The sequence below is a fragment of the Miscanthus floridulus genome, chromosome 7 (genome assembly GCF_019320115.1).
Source record: "Miscanthus floridulus cultivar M001 chromosome 7, ASM1932011v1, whole genome shotgun sequence".
Taxonomy (NCBI): Eukaryota; Viridiplantae; Streptophyta; class Magnoliopsida; order Poales; family Poaceae; genus Miscanthus; species Miscanthus floridulus.
Genome location: NC_089586.1, coordinates 94,018,529 through 94,034,020, shown reverse-complemented (window position 1 = coordinate 94,034,020; position 15,492 = coordinate 94,018,529). Strand labels below are relative to the sequence as shown.

At 49.1% G+C, this 15,492-nt stretch overlaps 1 protein-coding gene across 3 annotated transcripts; it reads left to right on the top strand.

Moving 5' to 3' along the window:
• Window positions 1–10,076: 10,076 nt before the first annotated feature.
• LOC136463854 (putative cyclic nucleotide-gated ion channel 15) lies at window positions 10,077–13,277 on the top strand. Of its 3 annotated transcripts, none has more exons than XM_066462829.1 (6): window positions 10,077–10,225; window positions 10,461–11,037; window positions 11,164–11,376; window positions 11,504–11,793; window positions 11,877–11,988; window positions 12,099–13,277. In XM_066462829.1, exons 1-6 carry the CDS (start codon window positions 10,197–10,199, stop codon window positions 12,948–12,950), a joined length of 2,073 nt encoding a protein of 690 aa, XP_066318926.1. In that variant the 5' UTR covers window positions 10,077–10,196; the 3' UTR covers window positions 12,951–13,277. The 3 variants fall into 3 exon arrangements, with proteins under 3 accessions (XP_066318926.1, XP_066318927.1, XP_066318928.1); XM_066462830.1 differs by having other exon boundaries at window positions 10,095–10,225; window positions 10,406–11,037; XM_066462831.1 differs by having other exon boundaries at window positions 10,167–10,268.
• Window positions 13,278–15,492: the final 2,215 nt, after the last annotated feature.

Here is a 15,492-nt window from a genome sequence, read left to right as displayed (position 1 = left end):
TAATCATAGCATGTGCCATCAAAGAACGGTAGGTTTGCCCCCCACATAGTTGAACACAACTTGAGCCATAATTTGACACCGAGGTTGTTAAGCCTTCAATCAAATGATGACCATAGCTCCTATACCACTTGAAAGCTCCTAATATGGCTAGAGGGGGGTGAATAGCCTATTTAAGAATCTACAAATCAACTAGAGTAATTTGATTAGTATGACAAATAGCGAAATGTAAACTTGCTCTAGCTCTACAAGGGTTGCAAGCCACCTATCCAACAATTCTAGTTGCAATGATTCCTAGGCACCCAACTTGCAAAGTTACTACTCACTAAGAGCTCTCAATCTTGCTACTCTAAAGAGCTCCACTAGATGAACTTAACATAACAAAACAAGCTCTCAATTCTAATTACACTAAAGAGCTTGCCACAACTAGTTTGCAAGAATATAAATGAGTGAGTAGGGTGATTATACCTGCCATGTAGAGGGATGAACCAATCACAAGATGAAGATGAGCTCAAGTCACCAAGAGGGTGCCAAATGGCAAGAGACAACCGATTTTCTCCCGAGGTTCACGTGCTTGCCAACACGCTACGTCCCCATTGTGTCGACCAACACTTGGTGGTTCGGCGGCTAAGAGGTGTTGCACAAACCTCATCCACACGATTGGACATCGCAAGAACCTACCCACAAGTGAGGTAACTCAATGACACGAGCAATCCACTAGAGTTACCTTTCGGCGCTCCACCGGGGAAGGTACAAATCCCCTCACAATCACCAGAGATGGCCATGAACAATCACCAACTCGTGCCAATCCTTCACCGCTGCACCAAGCCATTTAGGTGGTGGCAACCACCAAGAGCAACAAGCAAAATCCACAGCAAAACATGAATACCAAGTGCCTCTAGATGCAATCACTCAAGCAATGCACTTGGATTCTCTTCCAATCTCACAAAGATGATGAATCAATGATGGAGATGAGTGGGAGGACTTTGGCTAAGCTCACAAGGTTGCTATGTCAATGCAAATGGCCAAGAGAGTGAGCTTGAGTCGGCCATAGGGCTTAAATAGAAGCCCCCATGAAATAGAGTCGTTGTACCCCTTCACTGGGCACAACATGGGGTGACCGGATGCTCTGGTCAGATCGACCGGACGTAGGACCCCAGCGTCCGGTTGCCCGATGCTTGCCACGTGTCATCGGCTTCAAACACCGATCACCCGATCTCAATGGTCAAGTGATGACCGGACGCGCTGCTGTGAAGTGACCAGACGCTGGGGACCTCCAGCGTCCGATCATTTCTAGTAAGCATCCATTCGTGGAAATCCACGGCAGGACGTGTCCGGTCATGCATGACCGGACTCACCCGGTGTCCGGTCACTCAACATTTCCTCTATGCGCCTCACGTCAGCATACGTCAGCACTGATCGGACGCACCCAGCCAGCGTCCGGTCACTCTTCATGCCAGCATCCAGTCACAAGACCTGAGATGCGTGATCACTGCTGCTACTGACCAGACTCTGAACCCAGTGTCCGGTCACTGCTCCACCAGCGTCCGATCACTCTGTGAACTCCTGTCTTTTCTGTATAGGGCGCCGGTGGCACCGTCAGATTGTCCTGCACTCTACGGGCGAACACTCTGCTCGTGAAGTTTCTAACCCTTGCTCAAATGTGCCAACCACCAAGTGTATCACCTTGTGCACATGTGTTAGCATATTTTCACAAAAAACTTTCAAGGGTGTTAGCACTCTACTAGATCCTAAATGCATATGCAATGAGTTAGAGCATCTAGTGGCACTTTGATAACCGTATTTCAATATGAGTTTCACCCCTCTTAATAGTATGGCTAAATGCATATGCAATGGACGGTCTTGGACTGCAAGTAGATTTCTGTTAAATAGAAGGGTCTTTATGCAAAATTACTAGGGCTCACATCCAGTGGCCAGGAACAGCGCCGCAATGTGGCCACGCTCCCTACACGCGGTTTGGTGCATGAATCGTAATCGTATTGAGAGATATGTACTAGGAAAGAAATAAAAAAATGGAGACAGCTTCATATGCTTGATCAATATATTTTCTATAAACAGATATGGTTATATTTAGTTAATCAACAATGAGGGATGACTGTTAAAAGACTTATGCGCATTGGAAGAGAGTATAAATAAAAAAATGCATTAGTCATGGGTAAAATATTTTCTCAAGGTAATCCCTCCTCGGTTCCAAACTATAAGTCATTCCAACTTTATAAAGGAGTCAAAGTATCTCAACTTTCTTTGAGTAAAAGTGATCTCGTGCTGGCGTCTTCCTACGGTCACGGTGGCTTGTGACGATAGTCAAACATAGGGGTATGTTAAACCTGCGGGTAAATGGCCCGATAGTTTGGATTAGTGGCTCGGGTGCTACACCCATCGGTTGCGCTCACGCGCACCCTCTGATTGACAAGGGATAACACAGCGGGCCATAGAGGGCCCACTCTGGCCGAAAACCCTTGTGCCAAGGGAACAAGTCGAGGAAGCCTAGAGTCCCGTTACGACCGCCTTCGCCTAGGGGCTCGGGGGCTTGGCACAGCCAAGGAGGTCCCTGACCTAGGGGAGTAGCTATCGAGCGATCACCATCGTAACTTCCCCAACCTTGGCTCAGGGCATGCTCCTGGCCGACCAACACCGCAAATAGGCTCTAGAATTTGTCAGGTGCCCAGAGCCTGATAGACACACAGAGCAGCGAGAGCACCACGCTATTCCAGGCGCTCATTTTCTCTCCACTACCACAAGGCTATGTCAGCCATTCTCTCGATAGGGTCACACCCTGGGGCATGATGCACCACGACAAGGTTCCTCGTGTGCCTGATTACAAGGAGTCCCGGGCCCCCATGTGGGGGGTGGAAGTCTAGCGTATCAAGGAAGCCATGAGAAGCGCACCCGGTGAAGACTGTGTTGGCAATATACCACACTTGATGATCTACGCCAGGTAGTGGCAGCAACTGTCAGGGAGTGGTTGCGGAGTTGTCTGCCCCCAAGCTACAAGACAACAAAGGACTAGCGGTGCCAGTGGAGAAGAAGGCCAAAGCCCACAATGAGAAACCCGAGGAAAACCTTAGAGACCGCACGGTTTGTACACCCATCGCCCCCCTGGTATATAAGGCTGCCCATGGGCTCCCATAGAAGGGATCTAAAAGGGAACATACTGATTGAATCGAGAATCGGCCGATTGGTCCTAGTAGATCAAACTCTAGAGTAGCATAGCGCTACCCCCTACATCCATCTCTTTCTCCATTGTAAAAACTTGATTGAGCATTCCTTAACACGAAGAACACCATTGGCTTGATGTAGGACAACTTAGATGCTCGAACCAGGATAAACCCCTTGTGTTTTGAGTGCTTAAACCGCTGAAGGCACACACATCAACCCACGTTGAACAACCTGATTACTACTGTGGATTCAAACCCACGACATCTTGTCTTGCATAGCGATGGCAAGTTCTATTTTTGCTTTGGTGAGCCAGATTGTGCTTTGGTGTGATGGTTTAGGAGGTACAGGATTTTCACATGAATGTCCCTGCTCGGCTCCCTATCGTGACCAACAATATTGACGTCTTTGGCGCCACGCTGCTTGTTGGAGGTGTTGTCACAAGGTCACTTGCCTCCAAGATTCGGTTGAGAAGCCTTAGTTTTTATTTAGCATTGACAGTATTTGTGAACGTGATCCCCTCTCTAGGAAATATCACTATTGAGAATATCCTCTCGATTCCAAGCTCTTAACTTGTTTTTTCTATATCATGCTTTGTAGTATATGTCCGATGGTGCTTTGGTGATAAAGTGGGCTATGTTTATTGTAGTGATTGTCATGATGTCATTTCTATAGTGATTGTTTTTGTTTGGTATGCGTTAGTGTACGTTATCCTCTATTAATGCACGCACCCGATAAAAGATGCGCGAGCAATAGACTGCACTTGACGATCAGCGCCAGGTAGTGCTAGCAACGTCAGGCGATGGTTGTGGCGTTGTCTGCCCCCAACTACAAGACAATGGAGGACTAGAGGCGCTGTGGAGAAGATGGCCTGAAGCCCATGGCGAGAAACCCGAGGAAAACCTCAGAGACCGCACGGTTTGTACACCCATCGCCCCCCACCGTATATAAGGCAGCGCATGGGTTCATGTAGAAGGGATCTAAAGGGAACGGACTGATTGAACCGAGAATAAGCCGATTGGTCATAGTAGATCAAACTCTAGAGTAGCATAGCGCTACCCCTACATCTCTCTCTCTCTCCTTCTCCATTGTAAAAACTTGATTGAGCATTCCTTAACATGAAAACACCATTGCTTGACGTAGGACTTAGACGCTTGAACCAGGATAAACCTCTTGTGTTTTGAGTGTTTAAGCAGCCGAAGACACACACATCAACCCACGTCGAACAACCCAATTACTTCTGCAGATTCGAACCCACGACCGCTTTAGCGATGGCAAAGTTCTATGTTGCTTCGGTGACCCACATTGTGCTTTGGTGTGATGGTTTAGGAGGTATGGATCTTCACATGAATGCCCGGCTCGGTTCCCTATCGCGAACAACAATAGTGACGTCTTAAGCGCCACACTTCTTGTTGGAGGTGTTTTTCACGATGTCCCTTGCCTCCAAGGTTCGGTTGAAAAGCTTTGGTTTTCATTTAACGTTGACGATATTTGTGAACGTCATCCCCTCTTTTTGGAGGTATCACTATTGAGAACATCATCTCTCTCCCACAGACTCTTCAATTGTTTTTTCTGCGTCATGCTTGGTAGTATATATACGATGGTGCTTTGGTGATAAAGTGGGCTATGTTTATTGCAGTGGTTGTCATGCTGTCGTTTCTATAGTAATTGTTTTTTTTTTGTATGCATTAGTTTACGTTATCCTCTATTAATACATGCCTGACATTTTTTCTAGCCATGGCCTTTTGAGAGAGAGAGAGAAAAGTGTACAGCGGAGGTTAATTAAAAGGCTACCTAATGTGCGCGAGTCCTCTAGAAATAAAGATAACATTAGTTTAGTTGTCCTGATACATGCTCTAACAATCGCTAATAGTACATATTAAGCCTAATAGTGTTTCAACTGAATTAGTAAGCGCCTAAGCTCAGGCAAGGAAACTCTCCCAGGCTGCACCTACCATCTGCTTAGCATTTTTATTTTTATTATCGTCTGAACTTCGACCAAAACGCCCCCCTCCTTTTTAATTTTAACACTTTTTGTAAACTAATTTTAAATCTAACACTGTTTTTTAACTAACACTTTTGGCCACGCCTATTGTCATAGCGCGGCGAAATGCCTATGTCGCGCCATGCATGGTGGCGCGGCAGGAGGGTGACGTGGCGAAGACCGGGGCCGCTGATCGGTGACGTGGCAGGGTCTGCTGCGCCACCGATCTTGGCGCGGCACTGACGCGCCACGGTGTATGACGCAGCAGGACCTAGACGTAGACAGAAGATCGGCTGCTTTTGTTTGAGGATCGGCAGCGACACGATCATGGACCATGGACCTGGCTTCCTCGCCCCCATCATGGTGGGCTCCGACCAGGTGCTCTAGTCCCACATGGGTCGCGCAGCACGGTCGACTACTGCGCGTCTAACCAGGGTGCCTTCTTCGACGATTTCGTGGCGGCGATGACCAAGCTTAGGAGGATCGGGGTTAAGACGCCGGCCACCAGCGTCGACATACGCTGGGACTGCCGGTTCCCGAACTAGTTGCTACTTAATATCGCTGGCAGTGCTGCCACGACGCATTGAAACGAATATGAAGCAAATAAATGCAGTCTGTGTGCAAGTTAACAAGCTACCACATAAAATTTTCATTGGTTTGACATAAGTTCGACATAACATAACCACGTTTGACATAACATAACCAACTAAGCCTACAAGTTTCGGACGCCAATATTCGTTCGACCTAACAAACTAAGACCCAGGAGTGTAAGGATCCCTCGGACGCCTCTGTCTCTTCGGATTTGTTGGCAACACATTGGGAGTGTAGCCAACGTCGGTGTGGTCGCGTCGCCGGTACGTACGGCTCGTACCCTGCAAGTATATGATATGCACGATTACTTATAATCTTTATGATCGTTAGTTCATGAAGCCTACGTATTTAAAGAAACTACCTTTGTTAGTACATGTGAGGCTCCTTGGGTACCAAGCAGGGAACCACCTAGCTGAGACATGCCGATCTCATCCTACGGCCAATCGTCCCACTAGGTCGTGCTGTCTGCGGAAGCCCAGGGGGTCGTCATCGTCATTCCTCAGTTGTCCTCGGTTGTAGGGTCCTTCTCAGCGCTATGATGTGGTGGTGTATGTACTGCGAAAGTGGCACCTGTCATCGGCTGAGAAGAGCCGGCTGGTGTCCTCAAATAGGCTGAAGATGTGCCACCCCGACCGCGACGGGAGTGGATGGTTCCACATAAGGAGTGTCCAAGTAGCTCAACTTCTGAGCTAGCTTCCTGCAGCTCTTCTTCACCTTATACATAAATAGACGTTAAAGTTAGTGCATTTCCCAAACGCATATACACTAAAGAAATATTTTCAGAACGAACAAGTTTATGTTTACCTCCACAAAAGCCTTGAGAATGCCTGGCCCCTGCCCTCTAGACTCGTGAAGCCGGAACGCTGCTTCGTTGGACATCCTTGACAATTGTGTCGTCTAGGTACAGAAACACGGTTGGACAGTTTTAGTACACATACTTAATACCAAAAGGATAATAAATTATACCATTCAAGTATCTTATCATGTATCTTTGAAGCGGGGCTCTCTGTAGCTGTGTGTCCTCCCTAGTGGCAACGTCGTACATATCTTTGATCACATCTTCCTTCGAGTCCTCATCAATTGCCTCCTCAGTGTGTAGGGGGCTTGATATGTGTCCTTGTAGACCTATGAAGCCACCGTAGGTACTCAGTCGAAGGTGTGCTGGTCGTGTGGGGGACCCGCATGGACCGGCTGTCGTTCCCTGGTCTCCCACAAAAGGATGTGCACGTTGTGTGTCATGCACCAATCTTTGGTCTTGTACCTCTTCCTGCGGTCATACCTGCAACAAAATGATATTAGTTGTACCACACACACCTCTAAATTGTAGCTTTGATATTAATCGATAATGCACTCGTGCAATCCTTGGTTGGTGGAGTAAAGCGGTGGTGGGCAGCCTGTCATTCTTCCAAACTATCTACAGACCCTGATGGGCAAGTGAATCTCGACCACGTGGAAGAAAATAAGAGGGACGTTGCAGCGATACTCGTCTGACTCGTCCCTAGTGACAGGACTCAAATAGTACTCGAGCTCCGGAGCATCCCAAGGACACCAATGCTTCCTAAACATTTCGTAATTGAGTTAGGTTGTGATATAGTGTACATCGAACAAGACACATGTATGATAGTAAAGAGAGCGTAACCTGGTGCTGTGTCTGGACGTCGAGACCGTCCGTGTACTCCCTGTACTTGTGCCTCGCATTCTCTCTAACTAACTCTGCTTCCATCTAGATATATAGAGCTGTAGAGAGTGTATCCTGCCCGTTCCATTGCTGCATTGAACACGATAATAAATTAGTCATTAATAATCTCATCATATGTAACTGCCTCAAAGAATATAGTGAACCAAAGTACTTACCGATAAACCAGTATTAAGGGGCCTCGGCCTCCCAACGGGCCATCGTTCCCAACACTAAACCTGGAGTAGGTAGGAAGCAACCCCCAAGGTTCGCATACCCTGAGGTGCGACGGCAGGACAACACACAACTATCGATATGTCCATGCTAAGGACTGTGCTTGCCCCAGCTGTATGCCGCTATGTTCTCCCACGGCTAGCATAGTATGTCAAGGAAGATCTAGCTGATGGTGTTGCCCGAGGCGTCTGGGAAGAGGAAAGCACCAAGGAAAGTGCTAGAGCCACACTCTAGCGAACCTGACGATCTAAGCCTCCTCAGCCTGTGGGTCCAAGTAATCAAAGCGCTCTGTGATCCAGGACGACAAAACACCAGAACTTTTCCTGAAATTGATCAAAGAAAATGAGACCCGATGTCTGCAGGAAAGCAATGCAAGTATTAAATAGACTTGAATTGCTCACTTATTTTTCTTGGAAGCCTCATCGTCCAGTGGAAGAAAGCCAGTGAACTGAGCCACCAGCTCCCTCCAGTGATCGTTGTCAACTATCCATATCACTGAAAGTCCCCCCAACCGAAGGCTAAAGATAGCCTTCACGTCCTGCATGGTCAAGGTCATCTCGCCGCAAGGTAGGTGGAACGTGTGGGTCTCAGGCCTCCACCTGTTATAAGAATAGAACGATTGTTAGTTGCCTCAAATTTGTTATAAGAATGTTTACGTACAAGAAAGGCACTCACACATGTCTACAGCTGCAGTAAGTAGTGCTGAGTCAAGGGGCGGAAGACCATAGTTGACAACACAGACAAGCTCGAGGAAGCCGGCACGCCGTATATACGGCGTGTAACGCTCATCCCACTGGTGCACCCTAGTGTGCGTGCGGGGCCTCAAAGTAGGCAAGGCTACCTATGCGTCGGTGTCATTCAAGATGTGTGCTCGGTGCTGGTCGTCGTACTCCACCTCAAGAATGGGATACAACTGGATGCTACGTGGGAGGGGCCATCCCGTTACAAATTGATAAATAAATGGTTAGAGTATTCAAATTAACAATATTCAAATTAACATTATGTAGCATTGCAAAATTTGAACTACTTGTTATGCAATACGAACACAATATGAAAGCACATGGATATATTCAAAGTAACATTAACAGATATATTAAACAACTTCACTAAAAATATAAGCATTCGACGAAACTTCATCAAGTCATCCAAATCGTCGTATCACGCACTACTAAGTACCGACAATCAATCCCTAAACCCTACATCCTAACTAACAGTAACTTAAACCCTAACTACCTAACATAAACCCAAAATCAATCCCTAAACCCTAACTACCTAACCAAACCTTAACTATCCTAAATCACCATCCTAACAAATTCTAAATCACTATCATAAATCACTAACAAATCCTAGCAAATTCACTAAACTAACTATCCTAAATCACTAACCCTAACTAAAATAACAATCATAATAACATGAAATCGAGAGAGCCTACCTTGATATGAGTGGGTGGGCGGCCGGCGGCCGTGATGCGTCAGCGTTCGTGGTGCGGCCGGAGTGGGCGGGCGGCCGGCGGGGCTTTGCGCGGCGTGCGGGCGGCCGGGCGGGCGGGCAGGCGCGGTGGTCGGCGTGCTGGCACGGCGGCGGCATGCGCTTTGGGCAGGGGCGGCAGGCAGAGGCAGGGCGGGCGGCTCGGGGGCAGGGGCGGCTTGCGGGCAATATTTATCTGACCCTGCCGCGCCATGTGCCGTGGCGCGTCAGTGCCACGTCACTGGTCAGTGGCCCCGGTCTTCGCCACGTCACCCTCCTGCGGCGCCACCATGCATGGCGCGGCACAGGCATTTCGCTATGCCATGACAATAGGCGCGGCGAAAAGTGTTAATTAAAAGAACAGTGTTAGATTTAAAATTAGTTTATAAAAAGTGTTAAAATTAAAAAAAAATCCCCCTCCCCCCATGGCAGCCATGAGCGAAGGAGATCTTCAGATTATTCTGTGATCTTCTGCTCCCAACCTGTCAGTACGAAGAAACGACTAGAACCTGCATGTCACATGATTCAGTGTCCCGTGGAAAAAGCGAAACATGGGAAGACACGCCCGCTTATTCTGCTCTGAAGTTAACTTTTCATCTCAAAATTGTCCTAGCAATATGTATCCTCTATTCCTCCAGCAGTGCAGCTCCATTAAAGAAAATTAAGTTTCGCTCCAACTGAAAATTTTGGAGTTATTAGGAATCGATCTCTCAATATGAGTGGAGCATGGACCCTGAGCTATTCTACTTTATGTGCCCAAACAGAGGGGATCAGAACTTGCAGCATGTTTGAAGAGCACCATGTGCCTGTTGTTTGCTTGTCCATATGAAAACTCCTCATTACAATTTGCTTTGGTGCCTTTAAATGTAATCACAAGATCCCCGTTTCAGGTAGTTGCAGATGGCCTTTTTAGTTCTTATGGCTGAGCACAATGCCGTGGTCACTTTCAGTCACATAGCTGAAGATCTATTGTCACGCCAGTTTCCACATCGATCCTAGCACCCGTTTTTGCTTATAAGTTGTATCGATGAATACGTTAATGTTTGTGACCAGAAGCTGTGAGAGATCACCATGGCATCCGGTGCTTCACGAAATGTGAGGTGAGCGCCTTCCCGCGCGATTAAACCCCACATCTCTTCTCAGGTTAAAGTTTATGTCTAGTTTATCACTCCAATAAGTTAAGTGCTTACCTGTTGCAACTCAGGATCGATAACTTCCACTACAGTTCAAATGGCCACTTTCATCAGATAATTACTGAAAAGCCACGTTACCGAACAAAGGATTCAGCAGGATCAATGTTTGTAACGAAAGCCATGCTTCTCTGCGAAATTTCAGGTTTCAGAACGAGATCACGATTCAGAGCTTCAGAACAAGCCCTCTGCAGCAGAACCTCAGCAGCACAAAGCACGGCAAAGCTCACGATCCCAGGAAGTGCCGGCAGGGTTTCCGCGGCTGCCTGGAGAAGGCGTGCCGGAACCCGACGCTGAAGGACAGGGTGCTCTCGCGCGCCTTCTCGGAGGAGCTGGAGTCCCTGATGCACGACGGCAGCGGCAGCCACCTCTTCTTCGACCCGCGCGGGCACCTGATCCACCTGTGGAACAAGATCTTCCTGTCCGCCTGCCTGCTGTCGCTGTTCGTGGACCCGCTGTTCCTGTACCTGACGGGCACGCAGCGGAGCAACGTGTGCATCGAGTTCAGGTACTCGCTGGCGCTCACGCTCTCCATGATCCGCTCGCTGCTGGACCTCTTCTACGCCGCGCACATCCTGTTCCGCTTCCGCACCGCCTTCATCGCGCCGTCGTCGCGCGTGTTCGGGCGGGGCGAGCTCGTCATCCAGCCCTACAAGATCGCCAGGCGGTACCTTGGGCGGACGTTCTGGTTCCACCTCGTCACCGCGCTGCCCCTGCCGCAGGTTGGTCAGCCCAGGCAGCTAGCCGCCATTGATGTCTGTCTGTCAGTTGCAAGAACTGAGAGCTTTGGAAGATATGCATGCATGCCCAGCTATACTATCGATCGGTTTGATTTGCCATGCATGCAGTTGGTGATCTGGATCGTTATACCGAAGCTGAATGAGTCCCCGACGGCGAACAGGAAGAGCATCCTCTGGTTCAGCATCATCTTCCAGTACCTCCCGCGGCTGTTCCAGATCTTACCGCTCTCGAGCCAGATCGTCATGGCGACGGGCGTCATGGCGGAGACGGCGTGGGCCTGCGCCGCGTACAACCTGATCCTCTACATGCTCGCAAGCCACGTACGTACTTCAATTCGATCGCCTCTATATATCTCTGCTCATCCTTTCAGACTTCTTTTGCGTTGATAGATATGCTGATTTGATTTTCTTTTCTTTTTGGACGACGGAACCGGACGAGTATGTACAGGTGCTGGGAGCGCTGTGGTATCTCTTCTCGGTGCAGAGGCAGGAGGCGTGCTGGAGGGAAGCGTGCCTGCTGGAGAGCCCGACATGCCAGACCATGTTCTTCGACTGCAAGTCGTTGAGCAGCAACAGGACGATCTGGTATGAGCTGAGCAACATCACAAGCCTGTGCACGCCGGACAACGGGTTCTACCCGTTCGGCATCTACGCGGAGGCGCTGCACGCCAAGCTCACGTCGTCGTCCTTCACCCAGAAGTACTTCTACTGCTTCTGGTGGGGACTCAAGAACCTGAGGTAAGCACGAACGAAGCCAGGATCTCTTAAGCAAGCTGAGGTTAATTTACTGCTAACTTGCGTTTCAATAAATGGACGTACAGCTGCTTAGGACAGAATCTATCGACGAGCTTGTCCATCGGTGAAATAACCTTCGCGATCGTCATCGGCGTTCTTGGGTTGGTGCTGTTTGGCCTGCTCATCGGCAACATGCAAGTAAGCCAGTAACTCTGCTCTGCAGAGGCCAAAATCCGTGGCGACTAAGGATCTCTGTGAATGATGTGACATGTCTGGTTCTGCGTGGTCGATGAATAACAACACAACAGTCTTATCTCCAAGCAACGATGGTGCGGCTGGAGGAGTGGCGGACGAAGCGGACGGACATGGAGCGGTGGATGCACCACCGGCAGATCCCCCAGCCGCTGAAGCAGTGCGTGAGGAGGTACCACCAGTACCAGTGGGTGGCCACGCGCGGCGTCGACGAGGAGGCCCTGCTCCAGGACCTCCCCATGGACATCCGCCGCGACATCAAGCGCCACCTCTGCCTGGACCTCGTCCAGAGGGTGCCCCTGTTCGACGAGATGGACGAGCGGATGCTGGAGGCCATCTGCGTGCGGCTGAGGCCGGCGCTGTACACGCGCGGCGCACGGCTGGTGCGGGAGCTGGACCCCGTCGACTCCATGCTCTTCATCATCCGGGGCTACCTCGACTCGTACACGACGCAGGGCGGGCGGTCGGGGTTCTTCAACTCGTGCCGCATCGGGGCCGGGGAGTTCTGCGGGGAGGAGCTCCTGACGTGGGCGCTGGACCCGCGGCCCGCGGCGAAGCTGCCGCTGTCCACCCGGACCGTGCGCGCCGTGTCCGAGGTCGAGGCGTTCGCGCTCGTGGCCGACGACCTCCGCTTCGTGGCATCGCAGTTCCGCCGCCTGCACAGCGCGCGCATCCGCCACAGGTTCCGCTTCTACTCGCACCAGTGGCGCACGTGGGCCGCGTGCTCCATCCAGGCCGCCTGGCGCCGGTACAAGCGGCGCCGCGCGTCCGTGGAGCTCAGGGTGCGCGAGGGCGGCGAGGTGCGGGCCGGGGGCAGCTTGAGGCGGTCCCGCCGACACAGCGTCGACCGCAAGGCGTCGATTAAGAAGCCCATGGAACCGGACTTCACGGTGGAAGAAGAGGACTGATCATCGAATGTTCACCTAGCTAGCAACTTCTTTTTTCATCCCAAATGGTATACAGATGCATATATGCTTGCATAAATGAGAAAACTAGTTCGTCTTCGTTAAATTACCATTCTCATCGTGTGTTTTGCAAAATTGCCATGCAATACGTCAATACCTTGATTTCTATACCATATCTCTTCTTTTTCTCTTTTTTAGTCTCCTATAAAAAAATATGACACCAAAAGGACCAAGGACAGAACCCAGCTTGAGCTGGTTTCAGAAGAGTCTGTCTAGTCAACAATTGAGTATTTTTTTTAGCTCCTGGTACCTGATTTTTTTTCCTATGAATTTATACTGTCTTTTAACTATATTTACACTGTCTTGTTACTATTTTTACAATATAATTTATTAAACAAAGTGATATAATTTAGGGAGATTACAGATCTCAAAGAAATATATGTCAATTTTTTTAGAAAATTTTACAAATTATTTCTATGGAATACAGATATTAGAGAAATATACGTCAAATTATTCACAAATTGTAAACAAATTTCAGAAAAACTAGGTAAATACCCTTGCGTTGCAACGGGAACACGTAATACCACGATAACATATGTATGAGCTTGTGTTATACTATTATCTAAAATAGATACCACAATCATAATATTTCAATAAATATTACATAAATCTTCACGATAGATAGATAGTTAAAATATAACTCTAAATTTGAATGCAAAACTAAAACATCAACTTCAATTATCGCATCACTTCATGCCTACGATACGCGAAAGATAAGCTTGCACTTCTTTAGGAATCAAGTGCTACGAAAAGATAATTATAACAAGTTTGTGTTTCATAATATATGTTTTATAATCTATTATACAATTAAGAATCTAATCTCTCAATAGTTCGACTAAAAGAACGTGTTTTGTACGAATACCAAGCTACAGTTGATCACCAATCAATGATGATCCAGAAGATTTTCTAGTCAAAGATGCGACGTCTGACTTCTTGCAGCTGAAGCATGCAGGTGGCTGAAGCTGTAGTTAGAAGTATCCTGCATATAAGTTATTTGTTAATTTTTAAAGTTAAAGTACCATTTGATATTCTAAAAAAATATGTATCGACGTGTGATGCATTATCTCTTTTACGGAGTTAGAACCTCTTTATATACGATATTCTCTGTGAATATATCCTTCGTCACTTTCTTCTTCCACTTCCCCTTCCCTTCGTCGATATTCTAGTTTCATAAACATCCTCAGAAAATTGTCAACAACTAACATGATATTTATTAGAATGTCCACATAAAAAACAAAATACTGACAGGTCCATGAACCATGGATCAGCGGTGTGGTGTGTGAGCGGTCCACCATAGACCGAGTCCATGCTTAAGGATATGGGTCCTTTTATTTTCAATGTATTTCCCCTTTTATTCTTCCACAGGAAAACGACAAGAAAGTGTGGACATGTCATCCTGATGTCATCAAGCTAACAAGCTAGGAACGCTCGTGCAAAGCAGAGCATGGAACAGAGCACGACCGGTGCTCAGCGGCCATTTCCCGGCAATGCGAGCTTGCGGTTGCGCTGTGTGCCTTGCGCACGCGCGTGCGTGGAGAAGGAGCACAGGGGTGCAGAGAAGCTCACTTGCGGCTTACCAAGGGACGAGGAGCAAGGCTGGGACTGGCTGTTCCCCGGAGCTAGCTCATGTCTGGCATGGCGTTGCGGCACACGAGTTCGCGGGCGTGATGCTTGTGCTGCCCAGCTGGTAGTGGTGGGCTGGTGGTTCACGCTAAGGAGCTCGGCCGCTCGCCATGATCATCGATCTATTGCAGGCTTCGCGACCGTAGGTGGCGAGATCAGCGATCTGTTGCAACAGACATCAGAGCGGCGTCCTGATTCCGCATGCCTGGCGTGTGTCAGCGGCGGTGGAGACCTGAGCCTGCGGCGGCACAAACAGCAGCGTCAGTGGGAAGGGCGCGGCGCCACGGAAACTTGAGCGGGGCGATTCGGCGACGGCTCCGCTGGTTGTCGTCGTTCGTGTGCTTCTGCTAGGATTAGCCGTGGTCATCTTCGCCCACGTGCTGCTCTTAGGATTTGGGTTTGGGTGTTCCGTTTCGCATAGCTGGAAGGGAAGACAGATGGAGATATAGGATCCTGGTGACATACCTGGTGGGTGCTCGTCGCTAGCTCGGCGTCGTGACAGGGTACGCCAGCATCAGCGAGCAGGGCATCGAGGCGACGGGCGCTCCAGCGGCGTCGAGGCGATGGGGACAAGACGGGGCATCAGACGGGGCTGGTACGGGGCAGGACGTGGACAGGGCGTGATTGAACGATGGCGTTGATCGGCGGACGGCGTATGCGATGGTGAAGGTGGCGCGAGGGCCAGGCACGAGGAGGTGAGGACGCGGTGCTGTGCAACTGCAGAGTGCCAGGAAGGTCGCGGTGCAGGTGACGGCGCGGTCTCGCGTGATTGGCGGCGTGGGATGATCGTGGAATTGATCACGATTGTTACGGGAATTGATTTTTGCCTTCCTGATTTGCTGCGGCTGTTATGGGGATTGAG

Excerpts from the sequence above, each read along its gene's own strand:
- LOC136463854 (XM_066462829.1), top strand. The coding sequence starts at position 10,197 with ATGGCATCCGGTGCTTCACGAAATGTGAG. Across the intron at positions 11,038-11,163 it reads CCGCGCTGCCCCTGCCGCAG|TTGGTGATCTGGATCGTTAT; the intron begins GTTGGTCAGCCC and ends CCATGCATGCAG. Across the intron at positions 11,989-12,098 it reads TGCTCATCGGCAACATGCAA|TCTTATCTCCAAGCAACGAT; the intron begins GTAAGCCAGTAA and ends ACAACACAACAG.